Below are 22,129 nucleotides of genomic sequence, written 5' to 3' on the forward strand. Positions count from 1 at the left end.
GTAGAGAAACCTGTTTTATGATACAAAAGACCAAAATGAAGGTACCCTTGACAAATGGTGGTTTCATATCTCTCCAGCTGAGTTAGAGGTGCTCAGTTTGGTGTATGTAAGAATTTTTATAGTGAAGGGCAGCATTTTATTGAATGACCTCATTTGATGTGAAGTCAGTGTTAATACTTAAAGTACAATCTTTGAAACAGCTTCATGAGTATTAAGCCTTTATAGAGGGTCAACAGGGATAGCAACTAATGTGTTCTCTACTCTTTCCCTATTCATAAGTCTGCTTATAATTTCTTCCTATAATTGAACTTTATTTTGAAGTTTCCCCAAACCTTCAGTGTTGCAAGATGTCCCATGTACCAGTTTGATGAACATAATTAAATGCTTTATGAACTATACCTTCTAATGCATGATTTTCAAACATTTGCTATATTTGCCTAAAGGAAAGAAAAATCTGTATTTTCCTTTGATTTGTTACAGAAAATTAGATTGTGTATATATGTCACAGCCTTCCCAGGGAGGGCTGCCCAGGACAGCAAAGTCACAGACCTGCGTCCTGGGGTGGTACTTAGACAAGGTGTGAGGCTTGGGCATCAGGAGGTAAAAGGTGCTTTCTCCCGAGTGAGGGCAGCTCCTGATTGTTCTCAGGACTGTTCATCAAGTTGCTACTCGTGTTTTTAGGCCTGACTTACCTTGTTTAAAACAAGGCATTTGGGTGGTACTTCTTGCATTATGGTGCTTACTGGCAGGCAGTGCACCTGGTTAGTTCAGCAGATGAACAGTTCAGCTGTTTTTAACTGATTAAAGAATTGCTGTTAGTGCAGAATGCTGATCTCCAAATTTTAACTTGATTTTCACTCTGCATTTGACATTGTAATGTTACAGATTATTTGAGAGTTCATGCATACATTATTCTCATTTTATTGGTCTATGTATAATTTAAATGGAAACTCTTTTCTCTTTCAGTGCATTTGAAACGCCACTTTATGTTTCGAAACCATCTCTGTTTAGTTTTTGAAATGCTGTCCTACAACCTCTATGACTTGTTGAGGAACACCAATTTTCGAGGTGTCTCTTTGAACCTAACACGAAAGTTTGCACAACAGATGTGCACTGCACTGCTTTTCCTCGCGACTCCAGAACTTAGTATCATTCACTGTGACCTAAAACCTGAGAATATCCTTCTGTGTAACCCCAAACGCAGTGCAATCAAGATTGTTGACTTTGGCAGTTCTTGTCAATTGGGGCAGCGGGTAAGTACATTTCAGGAGTTGTGAGTTAAATAGAATTAGGTAAAATAGTGGCCGTAGATATGTGAGATGTTAGTACAGTGGGGCCTTGACTTACGAGTTTAATTCGTTCCGAGACTGAGCTCGTTAAAGGAGCTCGTTAACTCAAATTACTCTTATCAACTCAATGCAAAAAATCTGCCGAGAGACAGCTGGTATCTCAAAAAACTCGTTAGTCGGGACACTCGTAAGTCAAGGCCCCACTGTAATGTGTATGCAGTGTGGAGGTCATTACCAGAGGTAATTGCTAACTTGCGTCAAGTGGGAAATAGGTAATCTTAGTAGCAGGGAGTCTTTGGGGCCTGCTGATGATGTTGGCTTATAAAAATCTGGAAACGTATAGTTCTTCCTGGTCTCTTTGAATGAGACTTTCTTTTCTGAGAGGCCTTGAGGTTGGGCTGGCCTGAGATGACGCTTGGAGACCTGGCTGTAGGTTTAGGTCGGAGCCACAGAAACACTGGTTAGAAACAACATTGCATTGCTGGCTGCCTGGTTTGAGTATTCACATAGAAAGTGTACTTAGGAGGATTTTGTTTCGTATTCTGTCTTTTTTCATAAAACTTTCTTTGCTTTGCTGATATTTCTAGATGGGAAATTACAATGGCTAAGTGAAGATAAATTGGTCTGTGAAGACATTTTCAGATTACTTCATTGAAAATAACCCACCTCAATATTTTGTTTTGTAAGAAGTCTTAGATTGAAGTGGGAGGGGGACAGGGCAGAGAAGTGATTAACCAGAAACAACTCCTGATGGAATCTTTATGTGGCAATGTCTCTAGGATTCATCTGTGATGCTAGGATAGTATAGATGTCTGGATTGTCCATTACATTGTACCTAAGTTAACCTAAAGAAGGTCCACTTTATAAATACAGTTTAGCTGTTAAATTAATGGTAAACCAAGTGCCAGCCATAGCAACAAAGAATAATTAATAGGAAAATAAATTATTCTCAATAATATTTTCTTGTAGTAAGGCATAATTATTTGTTTTAAGATGTCTCTTGGTTACCAGTTAGGATTGAGCTAAATGAAAGGACTTGAATTGTGTATAGTTTGCATTTCACAGGCAGATTAGCCATTCCTGGGACATGTTTAGTTCTTTAAACAATATTCATAGGCTGTTTTTGAAATCAGGAAATGGAACCCTAATTTAGGAGTTAGTAATTTTTTTCCCCCGGTTAATATTAAATCAGTGTTAATCCCATACTGGCTACAGTTAAAACTTATTTTGTAATTAATGCTGTTTTGAAATATATTTCAGATATACCAGTATATTCAGAGTCGCTTTTACCGGTCTCCAGAGGTGCTACTGGGAATGCCTTACGACCTTGCTATCGACATGTGGTCCCTTGGGTGTATTTTGGTTGAAATGCACACTGGAGAACCGCTGTTCAGTGGAGCCAATGAGGTATGTGGTGGATTGCTTTGAAAATTCTGTTTTCATGATTTATTTTTTTTAGTCTGTGACAGTGGAATCAAAGTTGTTTTTAGGAAAAGATGTCTCTTTACCAATGTAATCATTCAAATATTAGGGTAGTTTTGAATTATATTATCATTTTTTTCAGTTATTATATAATGGTGAGGTGGGAAGTGAGAACTTTTAATCTGCTAATAAAGGAGAACAATAAAACATAAGAAAATGTTAAGTATCTTGGTACCAGTTTTACAGATTTTAAGTATAATAACAGAAAATAATGATAACGAAGGCGTGAGGGCCACCGTCACTGACAATGGTGTAAACTTGCTATAAATTTGAGAGTATGATTTGGAATTAAAGAAGTAATGACCAGAGGCAGGACTTGTATCCATGCATATTAGCATAACCAATGGACCACGGACATTCGGGCGGTGAGGGCTTGTCCTGGGGGGAGGATGGTGGAGGGGGGAGGGTGTGGTGGTGGTCAATTGGGGAAAAAGGAGACATATCTAATAATTTCAACAAATAAAAAAAAGGTCATGACCAGTAGGGTTGATGGATATTGAGTCTGAATAATTTAGGGTAAATTAGTATTAGAGGATTTTAGAGCTACAGACTCTAGTAATTTTTCTAGTCCATGGGTTTCTGTCTTGTGTTCTTAGAAGATTTTTGAAGGTCAGAGGGCAGTACCTGGGAGGGCAAGAGAGAGGCCAAGCTCCCTCACAGGCAGAGGAATTGGGCTTTCATTAGTTTTAAACTATTCACTGGAGAGTTAAGGGAAAAGGGTGTCAAATATATGGTGATGGAAGATAACTTGACTTTGGGTGGTGTGCACACAATGCAATATAAAGATCATGTATCATAGAAATGTACACTTGGAACCTATATTTTTTTATTAAACAATGTCACCCCAATAAATTTAATTTTAAAAATAATAATCTGCCTCCTTAAAAAAACCTGTGTGTTTTTTAATTTTTAAAGAAAAGTTAACCATTGCATCTTTGATCAGTCCATTCATTATGAATGAGAAAAGAAAGATCAGTGAGATTTAATGATTGGTACTGGGTTATACAACTGTTAATAAATAGGTAGAGCTACTGTTTGGCAGTAACTGCCATAGTGTGTGTTTTTGTTTCAATATAAATAATATTACTGTAAATTGGTATCTTTTCATGGCTTAAACAATATCAGGGCCACCTGAAACTTGAGTGGCTTCCATCTCACCCATTGTAAATGCCATAGTCCTTGCACCCCTTCCTTCCTCTGATTTGTGTCCTCTCTCCCACCTGTTCCTCCTCGTCATCTCCCCTCCCTTTTTCTGACCCAGCACACAACCTTGTCTGGTTCCTTGGAAGCAGTAGCCCCAGGCCCATAGCAGGGCCTTTGCCTTTGCCCTGTTGCCTGAAATGCTTCTTCCAGAAAGCACTCGGCTGCCTCCTGCACTGCTTTTGGGTCTGTGCTCGCATGGCTCCATCTTCATGGCACCTTTCATGACACCGTGTTTTGAGTTGTGCTGCCCTTTCTCACTCCCCATCCCCTCTTCATTTTCCCCATAGTTCCTCATTGTCATCTGACATAATATACTTAGTATTCTTCTATTGGTGATCTCTTCCCCTGTAATACAAACTCTTTGGTAGGGAGTTTTGTCTGTTTTGTTTACTACTATATTCAACTGAGCATGGTTTTTAGCATATAGTAGACTCATTATTTGAATGAATCTGCACTTAAAAAAGAGTTTATTAGATCCACACTGTATTAAGCCCCTGTAATTTTTTATGGTTATTTAACTAAAACTCTAAAAACTTAAACTTCTAACACTCCCTCCAGTCCTTTTTCTACTTTGTATCCATGACCACCTGACATACCACAGGCTTATGTATTTATTTCTTTGTCTGCCCTTCCCTCTGAAATGTTGGGCTCCAGGGAGGGCAGGGACTTTTATCTCTTTTGTTCATTATTGTATACTCATTGCCTAGAGGTGTGTGTGGCACACAGGATATGCTCAACTTATTTAGTTATAATTTATGAGTGAATGAACGAATTGATGAGCAGAAGTAGGATGTACTGCCATAGAAATTACAGGTGTTTTTATTTTTATTTTTAATACAGGTAGATCAGATGAACAAAATAGTGGAAGTTCTGGGTATTCCACCTGCTCATATTCTTGATCAAGCACCAAAAGCAAGAAAGTTCTTTGAGAAGTTGCCAGATGGCACTTGGAACTTAAAGAAGACCAAAGATGGAAAACGGGTAAAACAGGGACATATTTTTTTTGAGCCTTTGTTATTTCTTTCACTGGAGCTGTCTTTTAATAGCTCATTTTATATTTATTTGAAATCAGTGTTAGAGTTAACAGTTTCAGTAACTTAGTATATAATTTTTTCAAAAGCTGGATATAGTTTGACCTGAACTCTAGGGACCAGTGCTTGCTTAGTGGTCAGAGTTCTCTCTGAGGCTTCATTATGACAACTGGATGTCTGCCTTTGGGCAGCTGGTCAGGCACCAGGGCTTGTTTCAGCAGTAGAATCAGTAAGTTGGACCTTTGTTTCTCACAACTTGGGTTTATAGTAAATTCACAGTTAATAGTACTGCAGCTGTGAACAGTGGCAGTCATAATTGCAGTAAATGGCTTTATTTTTTTTTCGTTTAGATGGAAGAAAAAGATTTTTTACTTAAGCAATGTGTGACAAGAATATGAACTGACTAGATGGTTCTTTGATTGGTTTTATATTCCTAGCTTGATGACATGGATAGCAGGAATTTCACATCTCTAAAATCTTTAAAAGTGAAGTTTTGAAACACTAGGTTTGTTTCAGTGATTTTTTTATTTTATTTGAGAGCTTTATTTCAGATGCCCAAACTGTCTGTTTAATTAGAGTGATTTACCTTGTTTTATATATCTGAAAATATTCATGTATTTTATAATCTAGCTTGTTTTATTACAAAATGAATATAATTGTTAAATATGTGATTGTGTATGATATATAACAGACACCTTGTGAGTGTAGTTTTGCCTTTCTAACATTTAAGAGATTTTATTTTTTGCTTTAGTTTTTATTTTGCCCTTGCATTTTAGTGACGCTGCCACCACGTGCCATTCCCAGGGAACTGAAGATTATTGTTGGCTTTAATTCACCTTCATATAGCTATGGAGTCTTCACTTTTAATATCAAGTGGTTTTTTTTTTTTTTTTAGAATATTTAAGAATCTGTATGTAATTGTATCTTTCACAACTGATTTTTAACTTTTTGCATTCTGCCGTATTCTCTAAGATCCAGGCACTGCAATATCCAGCAGCTAATTCATGCCTACTCCCCATAAGGAAGGGATGGAAAATACCAAGCGAACATCCCAAGTCCTTTTCCCTTTGATCACATAGCTTGTCCGTCATGGCCCCTTTCCCACTGAACCAAAACACAGCCTGGGAATCCTCCTCAGCTTCACCAGCATCCACGGCAGCCCTTTCCACTTGATTTTTGTTAACATGGAGGACATGAAACCCACTTTATGTTTTATCTCTCTCTGCAGGCTACTGTTTCTTTCTCTATTTTGAAGTTGTCTTTTTCCTTATGCTATTTTTGTTCTTTTTCTAAATAAAACGTTCATCCCATCCTATTTCCCAAATCTCTACCTTATGAAACCACAGATAAGTCACTAAAAAGTATTTTAACCTATATTTAACTATCTTTTTATGAGCTTTCCCGTAGCCACAAGTAGCAACCAACTTAAGAAACTTAACTTTTAAAAGTATAAAGTGACTATTTCTCTTTGAACAGAAATAAATTTCGTTCAAAAAAATAACACAAACCAACCCCCCACAAATGTACAGCCTAATGGTTACGTTATGAAGGATGTACAGGAATTTTAACCATAAGTGATTTTATTTTTACTTTTAATTTCTCATTATGTTCCATGAGCCCATTTTAGCTTCCTAGTAATGAAATCCATACCTACTATATATTTATTTTTTCCTTTGGTGGGGTAGGAGGATGAAGAATTAAGACTATAAATGTTGTTTTTTTAAAGTATAATTTTTATACAATTAGATGCATTTTAAGTGTTTTATTTGTTGAGTTTTAATCTTTATATACTAGAGGCCCAGTGCACTGGAGGCGGGGCGGGGGGGGGAATCCCTCAGCCTGGCCTGCCCCTTCTCGCAGTCCGGGAGCCCTTGGGGGATGCCCAACTGACAGCTTAGGCCCACTGCCCCCTCGGAGGTGGGAGAGGCTCCTGCCACCGCCGCTGCGCTTGCCAGCCATGAACCCGGCTTCTGGCTGTGCAGCGCTCCCCCTGTGGGAGCGCACTGACCACCAGGGGGCAGCTCTTGAGTTGAGCAACTGCCTCCTGGTGGTCAGTGCACATCACAGTGACCAGTCGTTCTGCTGTTGGTCAATTTGCATATTAGCCTTTTATTATATAGGACTAGAGGCCTGTTGCACGAAGAGATTCATGCAATAGGCCTTCCTTCCCCTGGCTGCTGGCACCAGTTTTCCTCCTGCACCCGGGACCCAGGCCTTTGGTCCGGCCGCAGCGAGGCGTGGCTTCTCAGCTGCGGTTGCAGCGAGGCTTGGCTTTTCCCCTCCGGCTGCAGTGGAGAAGCCAAGCCTCTTCAGTCTTCAGTCTTTGCTCTGCACCTACTTATGCAAATTAACCACCATCTTTGTTGGGTTAATTTGAATAGTCACTCTGATTGGCTGGTGGGCATAGCGGAGTGACACCAATTTGCATGTTTCTCTTTTATTAGTGTAGATAAGGTATCTACTGCCTAAAATAAGACACAGGGGTGGGCAAAAGTAGGTTTGCAGTTGCATTGTGACATTCTTTTGAGTTAATAAAGCTATTATAATAATCATAACTTGTATGTATTTTTCCATATGAACAACTGTAAGCCTACTGTTGCACAGCCCTTTATTTCTGCTGCCCCAAAAGTTTCCTCATGCCCCCTTTCTCTCATCTCACCCCTGCTTTCTGATTTCTATCATCAAAGGTCAGTTTTGCCCATTCACGGGCAAAATTTCTATAACTGGAACTCCATAGTATTTATTATTTTGTTTCTTTCACTTTACAAACATAGCTTTTGGAGATTTGCTCATATTGTGTGTCTCAGGAGTTATTTTATTGCTTCCTAGTATTTCATTGAATGGAAATACTGTAATATCTATATTTGCCTGTTGATGGATGTTTGGTCTCTTTCCATTTTGGGATATTATGAATAAGGCTACTGGTAACATTCTTGTATAAATCTTTTATATATATGTTTTCATTTTTGTGGGGTCACTACCTAGAAGTAGAATTATTGCCAAGTTATAGGGAATATGTGTGTTTACCTTTGTAAACAGTATGCCAGAGTTTTATCATTTCAAATCTCTACAGCGAGTGGGGGTCCAGTTGCATGGGGGCTTTGTTTGCTTGACTTGGAGTCTAGTCTCCACTTTCTATATAGTTTTTAAGTAGTGCTTGTGGAGGCCGAGTGATCTCTCTTCATTTTGCCCTACCAGCAGCGCTTCTACCTTGTGCCTCAGGTCATCTGTGTTCATCCTGCTGCTCTGCCCCAAGACTTAACAGTGCCCTTGGGGTCCTAGCTCGGCTCCTGCCTCTTTGGATCCATGCTGCTCCCATCCCCAGGCCTGTTCACATGCAGCTGTTAGAAGTCACTTCAGAGCTGGGTTGAATTCTCCTTACCCAGACCTATGGCAGGTGCTCCTTCCCTGCTTCTCTTAGGAAGAGCTGTGCATAGTCTAGAATGTACTTAATTCTGGTTTCTTTAGCCCTCAGCTCTCTGATGGATTTTTAAAAAGCAATGCTTTTTTGTGGCTTACCTGCCAGGCTTGTTTTTGCTTTTAGAGTGAGAGCGGTGGTCTTCTGCAGATTTCTACATTGTAACTAGAAGCCAAAATCCAGTGATTTTATTTTTAATAAATTCAGTATTCCTAGATATCTATTAAAAATTGAGTGTGCAGGAAACCTCAACACATGTCAAGGTAATTCATTATTAAACATTCTCTAAAGGGCTTAAGTAAGATGTGCTTTTAGTTTCTTTATCTAAACATGAGCAGGTGGGGTAGACCATGATCATTTACTTGGAGCGCACGCGGTGCGGTCGCCACAGCTGGAACTACTGCCACTGCAGGGAGTGCACCCAGGTTGCCGGGTGCGTAGGCAGAGAGGAGGTTCAGACCTCTGGGCTGGAGCACGGCCCACATGCCTCCTTCCTGAGGGACGAGATGGTGATGTGTAGGCTTTGTGGGTTTCCGTCGTGTGTCCTGATTTGGTTTTGTTTGTTTTTACAACCTTTAAAAAGATAAAAACCATACCTGAGGCTGTACAAAGACAGGCCCTGGACCAGGTCATAGTTTGTTGACCCAGGCCTAGATGGTCTTTATAGTAATTTTTGGTCTCAAGATTATTTTGAAATTTTCTAACCACAGTGCATTTGGAATAATAACATGTGAAAAAACATTAGAGGACTTAACTGTAAATCTAAAGAGATTTCAATAAAGGCCTCAGTCTGTAATATATTTTAGCATATTTGAAATTAAGTAGACGTTTACATATCCCATCAAACTTAGAGAAAGCCTTTTTGTCTTTCTTCTCTTTAGGAGTATAAACCACCAGGAACCCGCAAACTTCACAATATTCTTGGAGTAGAAACAGGAGGACCTGGTGGGCGTCGTGCTGGGGAGTCGGGTCATACGGTAGCTGACTACTTGAAGTTCAAAGACCTCATTTTAAGGATGCTTGATTATGACCCCAAAACACGAATTCAACCTTACTATGCCCTGCAGCACAGTTTTTTCAAGAAAACAGCTGATGAAGGTACAAACACAAGTAACAGTGTGTCCACGAGCCCTGCGATGGAGCAGTCCCAGTCTTCGGGCACCACCTCCAGTACTTCGTCAAGCTCAGGTCTGTCCTCGGACGCAGACGAGGCTTCAGAATGTTTGCTGTCTCTTTACCTGGCGGGGTTCTTTGAAAGTGTTCTCAGGCATTTGTTCACGGGGTGGGGAGGCTTCATTTCACCTACCTCTAGTCATTGCAGTTAGTAAAAATGTCCCCTTCCCACATGTAATAAGTTCTGCTTGGTAGCTGGAAACAAAACTCCTTATTAACCAAAATTTTAAATTGTTTTTTAAATGGAAATACTTTGTCCACATGCTTCAACTTCCCCTAGCGAAACCGTCTTGATCTGTTGTAGTTCAGGGTTGATGTGCAAGAACTGAATCAGGAATCCGGTGACTTTCTCTTAATGCAGATTTTTGTGTGTGACACACTTTCAATTTTAACGTTACAGTTTTAGACGATAAACTTGAACAAAACTGACTTTATACTCACAGTTGTTTTGTGTTGCAATACTTTAGGTGGGTCATCGGGGACAAGCAACAGTGGGAGAGCCAGGTCGGACCCCACGCACCAGCATCGGCACAGTGGCGGGCACTTCTCAGCCGCCGTGCAGGCCATGGACTGTGAGACACACAGTCCCCAGGTGAGCTCTCCCCACCTGGTGCACGTCTCCTGCCACACTCAGGCCTAGTGGTATTGGGTGCTGAGTGCCTGTAGAATGAATGTCATCTTCTCTAAAGGTTCATAGCTTCCTCCATAAGGAATTATAACTGAAGAAGCACATCCTTGCAGTCCCCCCTCGTTTATAAATAGTTAACATTTATTGGGTGCACACTAGCCATTGCTGAAAATGTCTCTTGTTTTGCTTTTTGTTCCATCTTTATCTCATTTGCTACAGCAAAATTTTCAGCTTTATGCAGTGAGGATTTTCATTTTACATTGGGAACTGAGACTTCCTGGATTAAGTGACTCTCTGGGTCACTGTCTTAATGACTACACTCTGCCCCACATGTGATTTTTTTTTTAAACACTGTTGAAAGGAACTCCTCTTGTTTTTTTTTTAAATATATTTTTATTGATCCTAGAGAGGGAGGGAGAGAGAAACATCAATGATGAGAGAGAAAACACTGTTGAAAGGAACTCCTCTTGTTTTTTTTTTTTTTAATATATTTTTATTGATCCCAGAGAGGGAGGGAGAGAGAAACATCAATGATGAGAGAGAAGCATTGATGGGTTGCCTCCCTCACACCCCACACTGGGGAGCGAGCCCACAACCCAGGCATGTGTCCTGACCAGGAATTGAACCGTGACCTCCTGGTTCATAGGTTGATGCTCAACCACTGAGCCACGCTGGCTGGGCCCCACCTGTGATCTCTCAGCACCAGTAGTCCTATGTTCTGAATCAGTTTGTAGTTTGATTTCAACTCCACATTGTTTTGTTTTTTGTGTTTTTTTCCTTTTAGGTTTTAAACCAGTTGAAGAGAATCTCACTTAAGTAATAACTTTTTAAAAAATTGAGGTGAAGCATATGGTGTTGGTAACCTTGCTTTGTAAAATAATAAATTAAATCACTGAACACTGTTGTTATGGTACTTTGTAATGAGAGACCAGTGTGTCATTTGAGTGAAGTAACACTGAAGTTGTTGACTTTCACTCCCCATTCTTGTGACTGGGCTCCCGAATGCCACGGGGAAGACCACCACGCACATCAGATGCGCAGTTGCTACTGTTCATCAGCACTGGCCAGCCTCTGCTGGGCCCCAAATCCTTCCTTATGTAGTTTTTGAATAGTTGACATATTCACATGGTTAAAATAAGTAATATAAAAGGGGATTCAATGAAGTCTTCCCTTTTATGTCCTGTAGACCCCCAATTTCTAATTTATGTTATTAGTTGTTTTTTTTTGAGATATTTCATGCATATGCAAACAAAATATATATGCATTTCACCTAATCTTTGTATCTGATACACACTGTTTCACATCTTTTTTTTCTTAACATGTTTTACATATTTGTTTAATATATTTTTAGAGATATTTTTATATCAGTACATAGATAGCTTTTTCTTTAGAAAAAAAATAGTCACACAGTATTTTGTTGCTTAGATATTCCATAAGTCACCTCTGCAGTCCTCTGTTAATGGACAGTTAGCTTATTGTCAGCTTTTTTTTTTTACCACTACAAATTATGCTGTAATAAATAAGTCACACATGTCATCCCACACATACGCAGTTTGTGATAGAAGTTCCTAGGCGTGAGATTGATGGGTCAGAGAGTAATGTGATTTTTAATTTTGATAGCTGTTGCCAAATTGCCCTCTCTATAGTTTTGCCAGTTTCGTTTCCCACGAACAGAGTTTGGAGAAACAGTCAGTGTGATCACCTTTGGATCAATCTGACATGAAAAATGCTATTGAAGTATAGTTTTATTTTGCTTATTTCTTCTTATGAATTAATTTTAGTAGCTTCATAGTTTATGAACCATTAGTATTTTCTGAGGACTTTCTGCCTCCTTTTCTACTGGATTGTTTTCAATTGTGTTTTTGAATTTTGGTTCTCAGACCACTTTGTTGAGTGAATACTTAATGATCTGTGCCAGCTGCTGGCGTAGAGACAAGCTTTGCCTTCCTGGAGCTTATAGTGATACAGTAAATAAGCAACATTAACCAAAGGAATAGAAAGTGCAGATACCATTGGCTGTTAAAACAAAGATAAGGCAGGGTAACCCTATATAATAAAAGCCTAATACACTAAGTGTCCGGTCGTCCAGTTGGCCATTCAACCAATCGAAATTTAATATGTTAATGATATGCTAAGGCCACTGAACTGCTCACTATGATGCGCACTGACCAGCAGGGGGCAGATGCTCTGATTGGTAGGTTAGCTTACTGATGGGGTCTGGCCCATCTGGACTGAGCCAGATGGGCCGGACACACCCTGGAGCCCTCCCACAGTCCCTCCCCAGCTGGCCAACCTCCCACATCCTTCCCCGGCCCCGATTGTGCATTGGTTGGGACCCTCGGCCTGGCCTGCGCCCTGTTGCAATCTGGGACCCCTCAGGAGATGTCGGAGAGCTGGTTTCGGCCTAACGGCGGAAGGACCAGTCACTATGACACGCACTGACCACCAGGGGGCAGATGCTCAATGCAGGAGCTGCCCCCTGGTGGTCAGTGTGCACCCCCTGTGGGAAGCTGGGCTGGTGAGCACAGCGGTGGTGGCGGGAGCCTCTCCCGCCTCCCATGGCAGCGCTAAGGATGTCCAACTGATGGTTTAGGCCCGCTCCCCACAGGGCTCCTGGACTGTGAGAGGGCACAGGGTGGGCTGAGGGACACCCCCCACCCCCCCTGAGTGCACTAATTTCCTGCACCAGGCCTCTACTGTAATAGAAAATGGCTATTTGTTGGGTGGGATGTATTAATTCAACTAGGCCAGGTGGATAGCAGTAGACCCCCAATACATGATAGCGTAGAATATGAAGTTTCTCTTTTATGTAACAGTCCAGAGTAGGTATTCAACTTAGTGACATGGCTCTCTCCTTGTGTCCTGGGCTCCTGCCATTGTGTGGCTCCTTCATTCCCTAAGGCCTAGTTGTTTGCAGCATTCAGCAGACAGAAGGACTTGGGGAGGTATTTTGTGGGCCATGTCCTGCCCTGACATAGAAACTTTTATGTACATTCCATTGAGTACAGCTGAGTCACCTGGCCATACCTAAGTACAGGAGCGGCTGGGAAGTGTAGTGCAGCCATGTGCTCAAGAAGAAGAGTAGCTTTTTTGTGGACAACTAGTAGTCTCTGCCACAGGAGTTGGCGCAGCATTAGCCAGAGTGGTCAGGGAAGACTCTGGAACTGAAATGAAGATGAAGAAGCATCCAAGCAGAAATTAGAAATCAGAGCATCCTAGGCAGAAGGGAACAGGACGTACAGATGCCCTGTGACATGTGAAAGACCTTAACCCGGTAGAAGAATAGAAGGAAGACCCTGTGCGGTGGAACCCAGGTAGCAGGAGGAAGGATGGCTAGAGGGAAAGGTTGGAGAAATGAGCATTGGCCTGATTTGTGCGGACCATTGGATGAATTTTAGATTATTTTGTTAGTTTCTAAGTGCAATGAGAAGTCATTAAAAGATTTTAAATACATTGGGGCCTTGACTTACGAGTTTAATTCCTTCCGAGACTGAGCTCGTTAACTCAAATTACTCTATCAACTCAATGCAAAAAATTGGCCGAGAGTCAGCTGGTATCTCAAAAAACTCGTTAGTCGGGACACTCGTAAGTCAAGGCCCCACTGTAGTGAAGTGATTAGGATTGTGTTTTTATATTAACTGCATTTTTCTTTTTATCTTCTGGCCCCCTTCACCAATCTTCCCTACCCCCCGCCTCTGGCCACCACCAGTCTTTCTATATATATGAATGTTGTGAGGGGTTTTTTTTTTTTTTTTAAAAATATATTTTATTGATTTTTTACAGAGAGGAAGGGAGAGAGATAGAGAGTTAGAAACATCGATGAGAGAGAAACGTCGATCAGCTGCCTCCTGCACATCTCCTACTGGGGATGTGCCCGCAACCCAGGTACATGCCCTTGACCGGAATCGAACCTGGGACCTTCCAGTCCGCAGGCCGACGCTCTATCCACTGAGCCAAACCGGTTTCGGCTGTTGTGAGGGTTTTTGTTGTTTGTTGTTTTTTTCTTTTTTTAAGATTCCACATACAAGAGAGATCATGTAGTATTTACCTTTCTTTGCCTGGCTTATTTCACTAAGCATAATACTGTTGAGGTCCATCCATGCTGTTGCAAAAAGCAAAACCTCATTTTTAATGGCTAAATACTATTCCATTTTATATACACCACAATTTCTTTATCCATTCATCCATTAATGGACACTTAGATTGTTTCTGTATCTTGGTTATTGCAAATAATGCTACAATGAATATGGGAATGCATGTATCTTTTTGAGTTAGTGTTTTTGTTTTCTTTGGATAAATACCCACAAGTGGGATTGCTGGATCATATTTTATTTTTATTTCTTAAAAAATAATAGTTTATTGACTTTAGGGAGAGAGAGGAAAGGGAGAGGGAGAGGGAGAGGGAGAGAGAGAGAGAGAGAGAGAGAGAGAGAGAGAGAGAGAAAGAGAAATATCAGTTGGCTGCCTCCTGCACGCCCCCCACCAGGGATTGAGTCCACAACCCAGGCATGTGCCCCAACTGGGACTTGAACCAGCAACCTTTCAGTGCACAGGAAGACACCCAACCAATTGAGCCACACTGGCCACGCTGGTAGTTCTATTTTTAATTTTTTAGGAATTTCTATACTGCTTTTCATAGTGGCTGCACCAGTTACATTCTCACCAACAGTGCATGTGGGTTCTCTTTTCTCCACGTTCTCGCCATCACTTGTTTTTTGTTTTGAAATCATAGCCATTCTGACTATTATTTGTGTGAAGTGATATCTCATTGTGGTTCTGATTAGCATTTCCCTGATGATTGATGATGTTGAGCATCTTTTCAGTTATCTGATGGCTATTTGTATATCCTTTTTGGAAAATGTCGATTCAGATCTTCCATCCATTGTTTTTTCATCAGATTGTTGTGGATTTTTTTCATTTGTCATTTTACTATTAAGTTGTGAGATTTTTGTGTGTTTATTTTCTAATATATTTTGGATATTAACCCCTTTCAGATATATAATGTGCAAATATTTTTTCCTGATTGATAGGTTTTGTTTCATTTTTGCTGTGCCGAAGCTTTTCAATTTGATGTAGGCCCACTTATTTATTTTTGCTTTTGTTGCTGGTACTTTTTGGTGTCAGATTAAAGAAATCGTCTCCAAGACCTTGTGTCAGGTTGCTTCTCCCTGTTTTCTTCTGGAGGAGTTATGGTTTCAGGTCTTTTATTCAAGTCTTCATCATTTTGAGTTAATTTTTGTGTATGATGTCAGTAGTGGTCAAAGTTCATTGTTTTACATGTGGCTGTCCAGTTTTCTTTGCACCATTTATTGAAGACACTGTCCTTTCCTCATTGTTTATTCTGGGCTCCTTTGTCATAGATTAATTGATCGTATGCATGGGTTTATATCTAGGCTCTGTTTCATTGAACTATGTATCTTTTTGTATTGCCATTACCATACTGTTTTAATTACTATATCTTTATAATTTAGTTTGAAATCAAGGAGTGTAATGCTTATTTTAAAAATTATTATTGATTGATTGGTTTTAGAGAGAGAGAGAGAGGAGAAACATTGATTTGTTGTTCTACTTATTTATGCATTCGTGGTTGGTTACGACTCGTATGTACTCTGACTGGGGATCGAACCTGCAACCTCTAACCAACTGAACTACCTGGCCAGGGCTATTTTATTCTTTTAGATGCAGTTATAAATAGGATTATTTTCTTTATTTCTCTGATAATTCATTATTAGTGTATAGAAATGCAACATATTTTTGTGTATTGATTTTTTTTATTCTAACTGAATATGTTTACTGAATTTGTTTATTCGAACAGTTTTTTATGTCTAGGATTTTCTGTATATGTCGTTTGCAAATAGTGATAGTTTTATACCATCCTTTCCAATTTGAATGCCTTTTATTTCTTTTCTTTGCCTAATTTGGATTTGTGTTTTTAAAAAGATTATTCTTTTGGCTTTTTGGAGACTAGATTGGAAAAAGGCAAGGATGGAAGGTGGAAGTTGATCGAGGAGGCTGTTGTATAATTTTAGGCAAGAGATGATAGTGGCCTGGGATGGAGATGGAGAAAAGTGTCCAGGTTTGGGATCTAATTTGAAGGTAGTGTCAACAGTATTGTGCTGGTTGGTTTGGATGGAGGAGTGGTTGAGCGGCTGAATGGACAGTAGTGCTGGTATTGGAACAGAAGGATGGAGGGAAGGGCTTTAGGGGGAAAGTAAAGAATTCCTTTTGGACTTTCTCAAATATTTACTTAGCTATCTTTCCAGAAAAAAATTTACTTGTCCTTGGCATAGACGGTACTTCCAAGGAAAAATAAGTGGCGTGTGAAATACATGAGTCTATTTATGGGTATAACTTGCTAAAAATTGTAGCTTTCATAATAAAATATTTTGCACTCTTGAACATGTTTGGGATTTTGCATTATAGAACTAACATAAGTTTCAAAACCTTCCTCTCTAGTTGATGTAAATGCTAGTGTTGTAGCTTTTGACTGAAGATGAAAACTTTGAAACAGTACTTCGTATAAATCCAAACGTCTGTTCTTACAGGTGCGTCAGCAATTTCCTGCTCCCCTTGGTTGGTCAGGCACTGAAGCTCCTACACAGGTCACTGTCGAAACTCATCCTGTTCAAGAAACAACCTTTCATGTAGCCCCTCAACAGAATGCATTGCATCATCACCATGGAAACAGTTCCCATCACCACCACCACCACCATCACCACCACCACCACCATGGACAACAAGCCTTGGGTAACCGGACCAGGCCAAGGGTCTACAATTCTCCAACGAATAGCTCCTCTACCCAGGATTCTATGGAGGTTGGCCATAGTCACCACTCCATGACATCTCTGTCTTCCTCAACTACTTCTTCCTCTACATCTTCCTCCTCTACTGGTAATCAAGGCAATCAGGCCTACCAGAATCGCCCAGTGGCTGCTAATACCTTGGACTTTGGACAGAATGGAGCTATGGACGTTAATTTAACCGTCTACTCCAATCCCCGCCAAGAGACTGGCATAGCTGGACATCAAACATACCAATTTTCTGCTAATACAGGTCCTGCACATTACATGACTGAAGGACCTCTGACAATGAGGCAAGGGGCTGATAGAGAAGAGTCCCCCATGACAGGAGTTTGTGTGCAACAGAGTCCTGTAGCTAGCTCGTGACTAAATTGAAACTTGAGTTTGTTTCTTGTGTGTTTTTATAGAAGTGGTGTTTTTTTCCAAAAAAACAAAAAAAAACAAAGTGCAAAGCTGCTTGAATCAGAAGGAGATTAACACACTGAACCGCTACAAGAGGGCAAAGCTGACTTTTTTTTTTAACTTGAAAAGATTGCAAAGGGACGATGAAGTTTTTAAAAGAGCCATGTCCAAACCCATCTTCATGGATAGCTCAGAGGTGTCCTCTTTTTGCCTCCCCCATTTTAACTTGCCACATCCCAGTCGTAGTGGTTTTTTTTTGTCTTTCTATTCCACAAAAGTTAATGTTCAGATGTTGGTCTTGGTCATTTGCCAACTAATTTTAAAATAAAAAGGCACTGCACCTAATTTGCATAAAGGGCCCCATGAGGGTGTTTTTCCCCCCCTTTTTTGGGTTTTTGTTTTGTTTTGGGTGGGGGTGGGGAATTTGGGTTTTTAAGTCCTCTAAACACATTTGGGCACGGATATGCAGTACTGTCAGGAAGAGGGACCTCCAGCTCACACAAACATCACCTTCAGCTGTATGGAAGGGACGGTGGTATTGGAGTGTGTAAGGCACAGTAAGCATGCTAAGTGGCGGGGATCAGAACTCTCCTGTCTGAACCTACTGAGGAGCAAAGCAGCAATGACATGGGATCCTGTGGGTCTCCTGTTGGAGAGGCCACAGTAAGAGAGGAACGGAACGTGACTGGTCTCCCAACCAAGGTGCACTGAGAAGCAATCAACGGGTCAGTCGCGGCCAGTCCTGGGGAGGTCTGAGTGGTGGTCTTTGGGATAACCTTTGGCCTTATGGATTTGGACTCGAAATTAGAAGAGCCTACCATTTCAGATGCAATCACTTTGGACATGCTTTTGCAGACAGTCCTTAATGCTGAAAACACAGAGAATGGGTAATTCAAGAGGCCTTTCTTTTAAAATAGACTTTTGTGACCCACTAATTGTAAGGTATTGCAAGGTCACTTTGCGTGTGTCATAAAGCTGACTTATTGGTTGAAGGTCACAGAGGTAGTGGTTTGCTCTGATGGAAATAGCTACAGCTGTGTCCCTTCCTGCTTTTTACTTTTCTTTTGCTTTTTCTTGGCACGTGGTATCTCCACCATTTCTTCTGCACAAAGACGTCTTCTGTTCATCCTGAACATTTTTTAAAAAATGCAGAATTTTATGTGACTGCTTTTTTGCCTCACAATTATGCTGTGAATTTTACAAAAATTTATTTTCTTTTTTGATAATTTATTGTACCAAAGCTGTTTTTATAGCACATAGATGTCTGTAACCAATAATGTAGCAGTTCTGCACTTTGACACAAGGTGTAACTAGACCATTTTTAAATGTCAGTTGAAAATTATGGCTGTACTATTGCTTAAACAAAACTGGAACTGTTGAACCCATAGCCAATACATTTACAGCAATCTGTGTACTGAACATAATAGATTGACATCTAACTCAAGACTACAACACCTGTTACATTCTAAATGTGTTCAGGCTTCGGAAGGGAAGGGACACTGGATCCAGAAGCTGTGGAGCCAGCAGTTGATTCTTGTATTCCTGATTGACCTACACGTAAGCTTGAGAGCAAGACCTTGGTTGCACCAACAGGTCCAAATAAGAGCATGAGTGAAGCAAGGCCCCGCACATGACCTGCAGCGAGCAGGCTGGTGTGGGCAGGTGCCTAGTTCCGAGATTATGCTGCCTTAATGTAGCACAGGCTGGCAGTTGCTAAATTTGTGTTCCCATTTTAAATTGACCACTTGTAGAGTGTTATACCTTTGAGCGGTTGAATCGGGAGAATGAAGATGAGTAATTTACCTGTCCAGGATCAAAAGAAGCCTAGAAAAGAAGCAGTAATCTACCTCTGCCGATAACCCTGTTCTAAACAACTCAGCAGAACACCACACCACTTCTTATTGGTCAATTCCATGTGGCTGACTAGGTCAACCTTTTTCTGAACAAAAGCAGGTTTTTATATGTAAACAGTGACAAAAGAAAGGCTGAAAACTATGTGAATGTGAATGGAAACGTGGAAATAATCCGTTTTTATACACCACACAAAATTTTTTTGTTGTTAATCAGGAAATCCATATTTATTTTGTAATTAAATGTCAAGCCTGTGGATGATTTTTGAACTTGGTAGTTCATAAAGGTTTACAGTGAATAAAAGGATATCATCTTGAGTATAGCAATATCAAAAGGAACTCAGTAGTTACTGCTGTTTAGGAATATAAGGTAATGATACCATATGGGTCAGGTCATTTTTTTCTGTGCTGGTTGCCACATCTTAAAAAGCACCAAAAAACGAAAGCAGTTTTTAAACCGCTACTTACATAAAGGAAGTCGTACAACCCAATGCTTCTGCACACTGTGTTACGTTACAGTCCAGTTTTGTGTGCTTTCCTACACGGTTTGGTTACAGGACTTCTGTGCATTGTAAACATAAACAGCATGGAAAAGGTTAAATACCTGTGTGCAGATTGTAAGATCTGGTCCGGACTTGCTGTGTATATTGTAACGTTAAATGAAAAGAATCCCCTTTGTATTATAGTCATGCGGTCTTATGTATGATAAACAGTTGAATAATTTGTCCTCAGACTCTTTACTATACTTTTTAAAAATTAATTTCAGAACAATGTGAACATAGTAAAATCTTCCTATGCAGCTCACCTGGTCCAGGTAATGGTCTGGTCGGTATATGAGTATAAGTTCAGTTACATGTGCAAAAAGGAGAAGAGTTACATCGACCTAGGCTTCAAAAATCTCAGAAAGATTGGAGGTTTAACGGATCGTTTTTATTTTTAAAGCCAGTTTTTTATATGAACGGTGACATTGTTCACGGTTTCTCTCGGATGCACAGTGCTGATAGTCTCGTGTTTAGGATGGATGTGAGCGCGAGGTGATGTCTCTGACAGGCTGTGACCTGCTTGGAAGCAATAGGGATACAAACCCTAGCGGTCCTCCTCCCCGACCCCCGTCTGGGCGCGTCACGAGCTTTCATGTACAGAGTGTTGGAATCCTGCTGCAATGAATGAATTTCTCACCCAATGTCTTCTCTTCCTATAAGTTACCCTGCATACGTATATATTAAGGTGGCTTTCAGAAGGCAAAAACTTAGACAGTTGAATGTTACTCGTAAACTTGAGATTGTCTGCATACAACTCTTACACTTACCACATGGAAGAAGAAACTCCCTTTAGCTTTTTCTTAGGGTCTGAGCAGTTTACCTAGGTAAGTGGCATATTGCACACAACCTGGCACTCCACCAACCTAGGCTTTTATTTAATGAATTTAGAACTATGAGTAAAAGGTCATTCAGGTTGCAGTCGTTCTGTGAGCCCACAGAATGACCACTGGGTTTGCCACTGTGCCCTCTTTCCTAGGACCTGTGTTGTTAAACTTACTGTCATAAGTTGTATAAGGAAATAACAATATTCACAGGTGAGATAGCAAATGCCAGATTTCTTCTAGGCTAGTATCCCGTTTCCTTTTGGCCTGCCTTTGTTATTACTTTAGGAATACAAGTTCAGACCTCATTTTATATTAATTTTTGAAGTGGTTCATTTTAGATACAGAACTTGCTCTTAGTGCCATAAATGAAAAAAGTGAAGTTTTGAGGTTAAGATTGGGTGAAACTGACTGGGGTCCTGAGACCACATTGAGATTTCTTAGAACCTGCCGGGGATGGCGGGGACTGGTCCTGGGAGACTTTGCTGCCAGGAGGAGGAGAGCAGAAGTCCTCGTTTCCTAACCACGGCTCCTCTAGACGTGTTTCCAGGAGGGAGGACCTGCCTCAAGTAAGTTTTAGTACAAAGAGCAAGAAGGACCCTGAGAAGACCGCTGATCTCATTCTTGTCATCCCTCTCCATGCATAGTGGTCCCGGCATTGCGTCCACTGGGACTCCCTGGACGTCAGCCGCTTGCCCCCTGGACTGGTCACTTTTGCGTGGCGCTGTGTTGAACGCACTGCATACTTTTTGTGGAAGAGTCAGTGAGGTAAGTGGTCCGCTGGCTTGTGTGTTTGTCTTTCTCTGGCGTTACGAACAGCCAAGGTCCCAGATGTCAGCTGCCCGGGGCAAGAAGTGATAAAGAACCAGGGTGTTTCTGGCGTCATGGCTGTGCTGGGTAATATTCACCTGAACTCGGAGAGCACAGGTATTTGTCATTGTTAATTTTTTCCAGTTTCCTACCTTAGATTTTCTTCAAAGTCAGGAAGGTACTTCTCCAGTGAAAACACTGTGATTTAAACACATAAATAACCTAACAACTGAGCATTGGGAACCCCACAGGTTACAATATACAGCTGGCTTCTCTAGCTCCTGTGTTGTTACCCCAAAACAGTGGTTTTCGATAATTTCCCATCTTGAGGGTAAGTCCATTTGTTAAGTTCCGGAGTCTGGTTGGAGTGGCTTGGTTGAACGTCATCCTGTGCACAGAAAGGTTACTGGTTTGATTCCCACTCGGGGATCATATATGGGTTTCGGGTCTCTCTCTCTCTCTCTGTGTCCTTGATGAGGACTTACAGAAGGCGTTATAGAGGGGTGGGAATTGCACGTATGGATGTCAGGGCCGCCTGCATGCTTCCTGCCACGTGCAGCAGGGCTTGGACCTGCTGCTTCAGAGCAGTGAGGAGGCGCACGTTGCGCCATGGACTTGCTTCCTTGTACTGCCAGCCTCACCTGGCTAAAGGGCAGAGCAATGGAACAGGAGTCCTGTTG

At 40.9% G+C, this 22,129-nt stretch overlaps 1 protein-coding gene across 6 annotated transcripts in view; it reads left to right on the forward strand.

The window, feature by feature from the left end:
* DYRK1A (dual-specificity tyrosine-(Y)-phosphorylation regulated kinase 1A) overlaps nucleotides 1-20,007 on the forward strand; it is a 128,854-nt gene extending 108,847 nt beyond the window's left edge. For 4 of the 6 annotated variants that reach the window (XM_005861287.2, XM_014535648.1, XM_014535649.1 and 1 more), the window contains 6 exons: nucleotides 967-1,253; nucleotides 2,550-2,696; nucleotides 4,815-4,955; nucleotides 9,305-9,611; nucleotides 10,064-10,188; nucleotides 16,770-20,007. In XM_005861287.2, the coding sequence (XP_005861349.1) occupies nucleotides 967-1,253; nucleotides 2,550-2,696; nucleotides 4,815-4,955; nucleotides 9,305-9,611; nucleotides 10,064-10,188; nucleotides 16,770-17,390 (1,628 nt within the window). In that variant the 3' untranslated portion in view covers nucleotides 17,391-20,007. Of the gene's footprint in view, nucleotides 1-966; nucleotides 1,254-2,549; nucleotides 2,697-4,814; nucleotides 4,956-9,304; nucleotides 9,612-10,063; nucleotides 10,252-11,008; nucleotides 11,114-16,769 lie in introns of those variants that run through there. The other 2 variants (XM_014535652.1, XM_014535651.1) reach the window with 2 other exon arrangements.
* Nucleotides 20,008-22,129: the final 2,122 nt, after the last annotated feature.

Source organism: Myotis brandtii, unplaced genomic scaffold (genome assembly GCF_000412655.1).
Source record: "Myotis brandtii unplaced genomic scaffold, ASM41265v1 scaffold147, whole genome shotgun sequence".
NCBI lineage: Eukaryota > Metazoa > Chordata > Mammalia > Chiroptera > Vespertilionidae > Myotis > Myotis brandtii.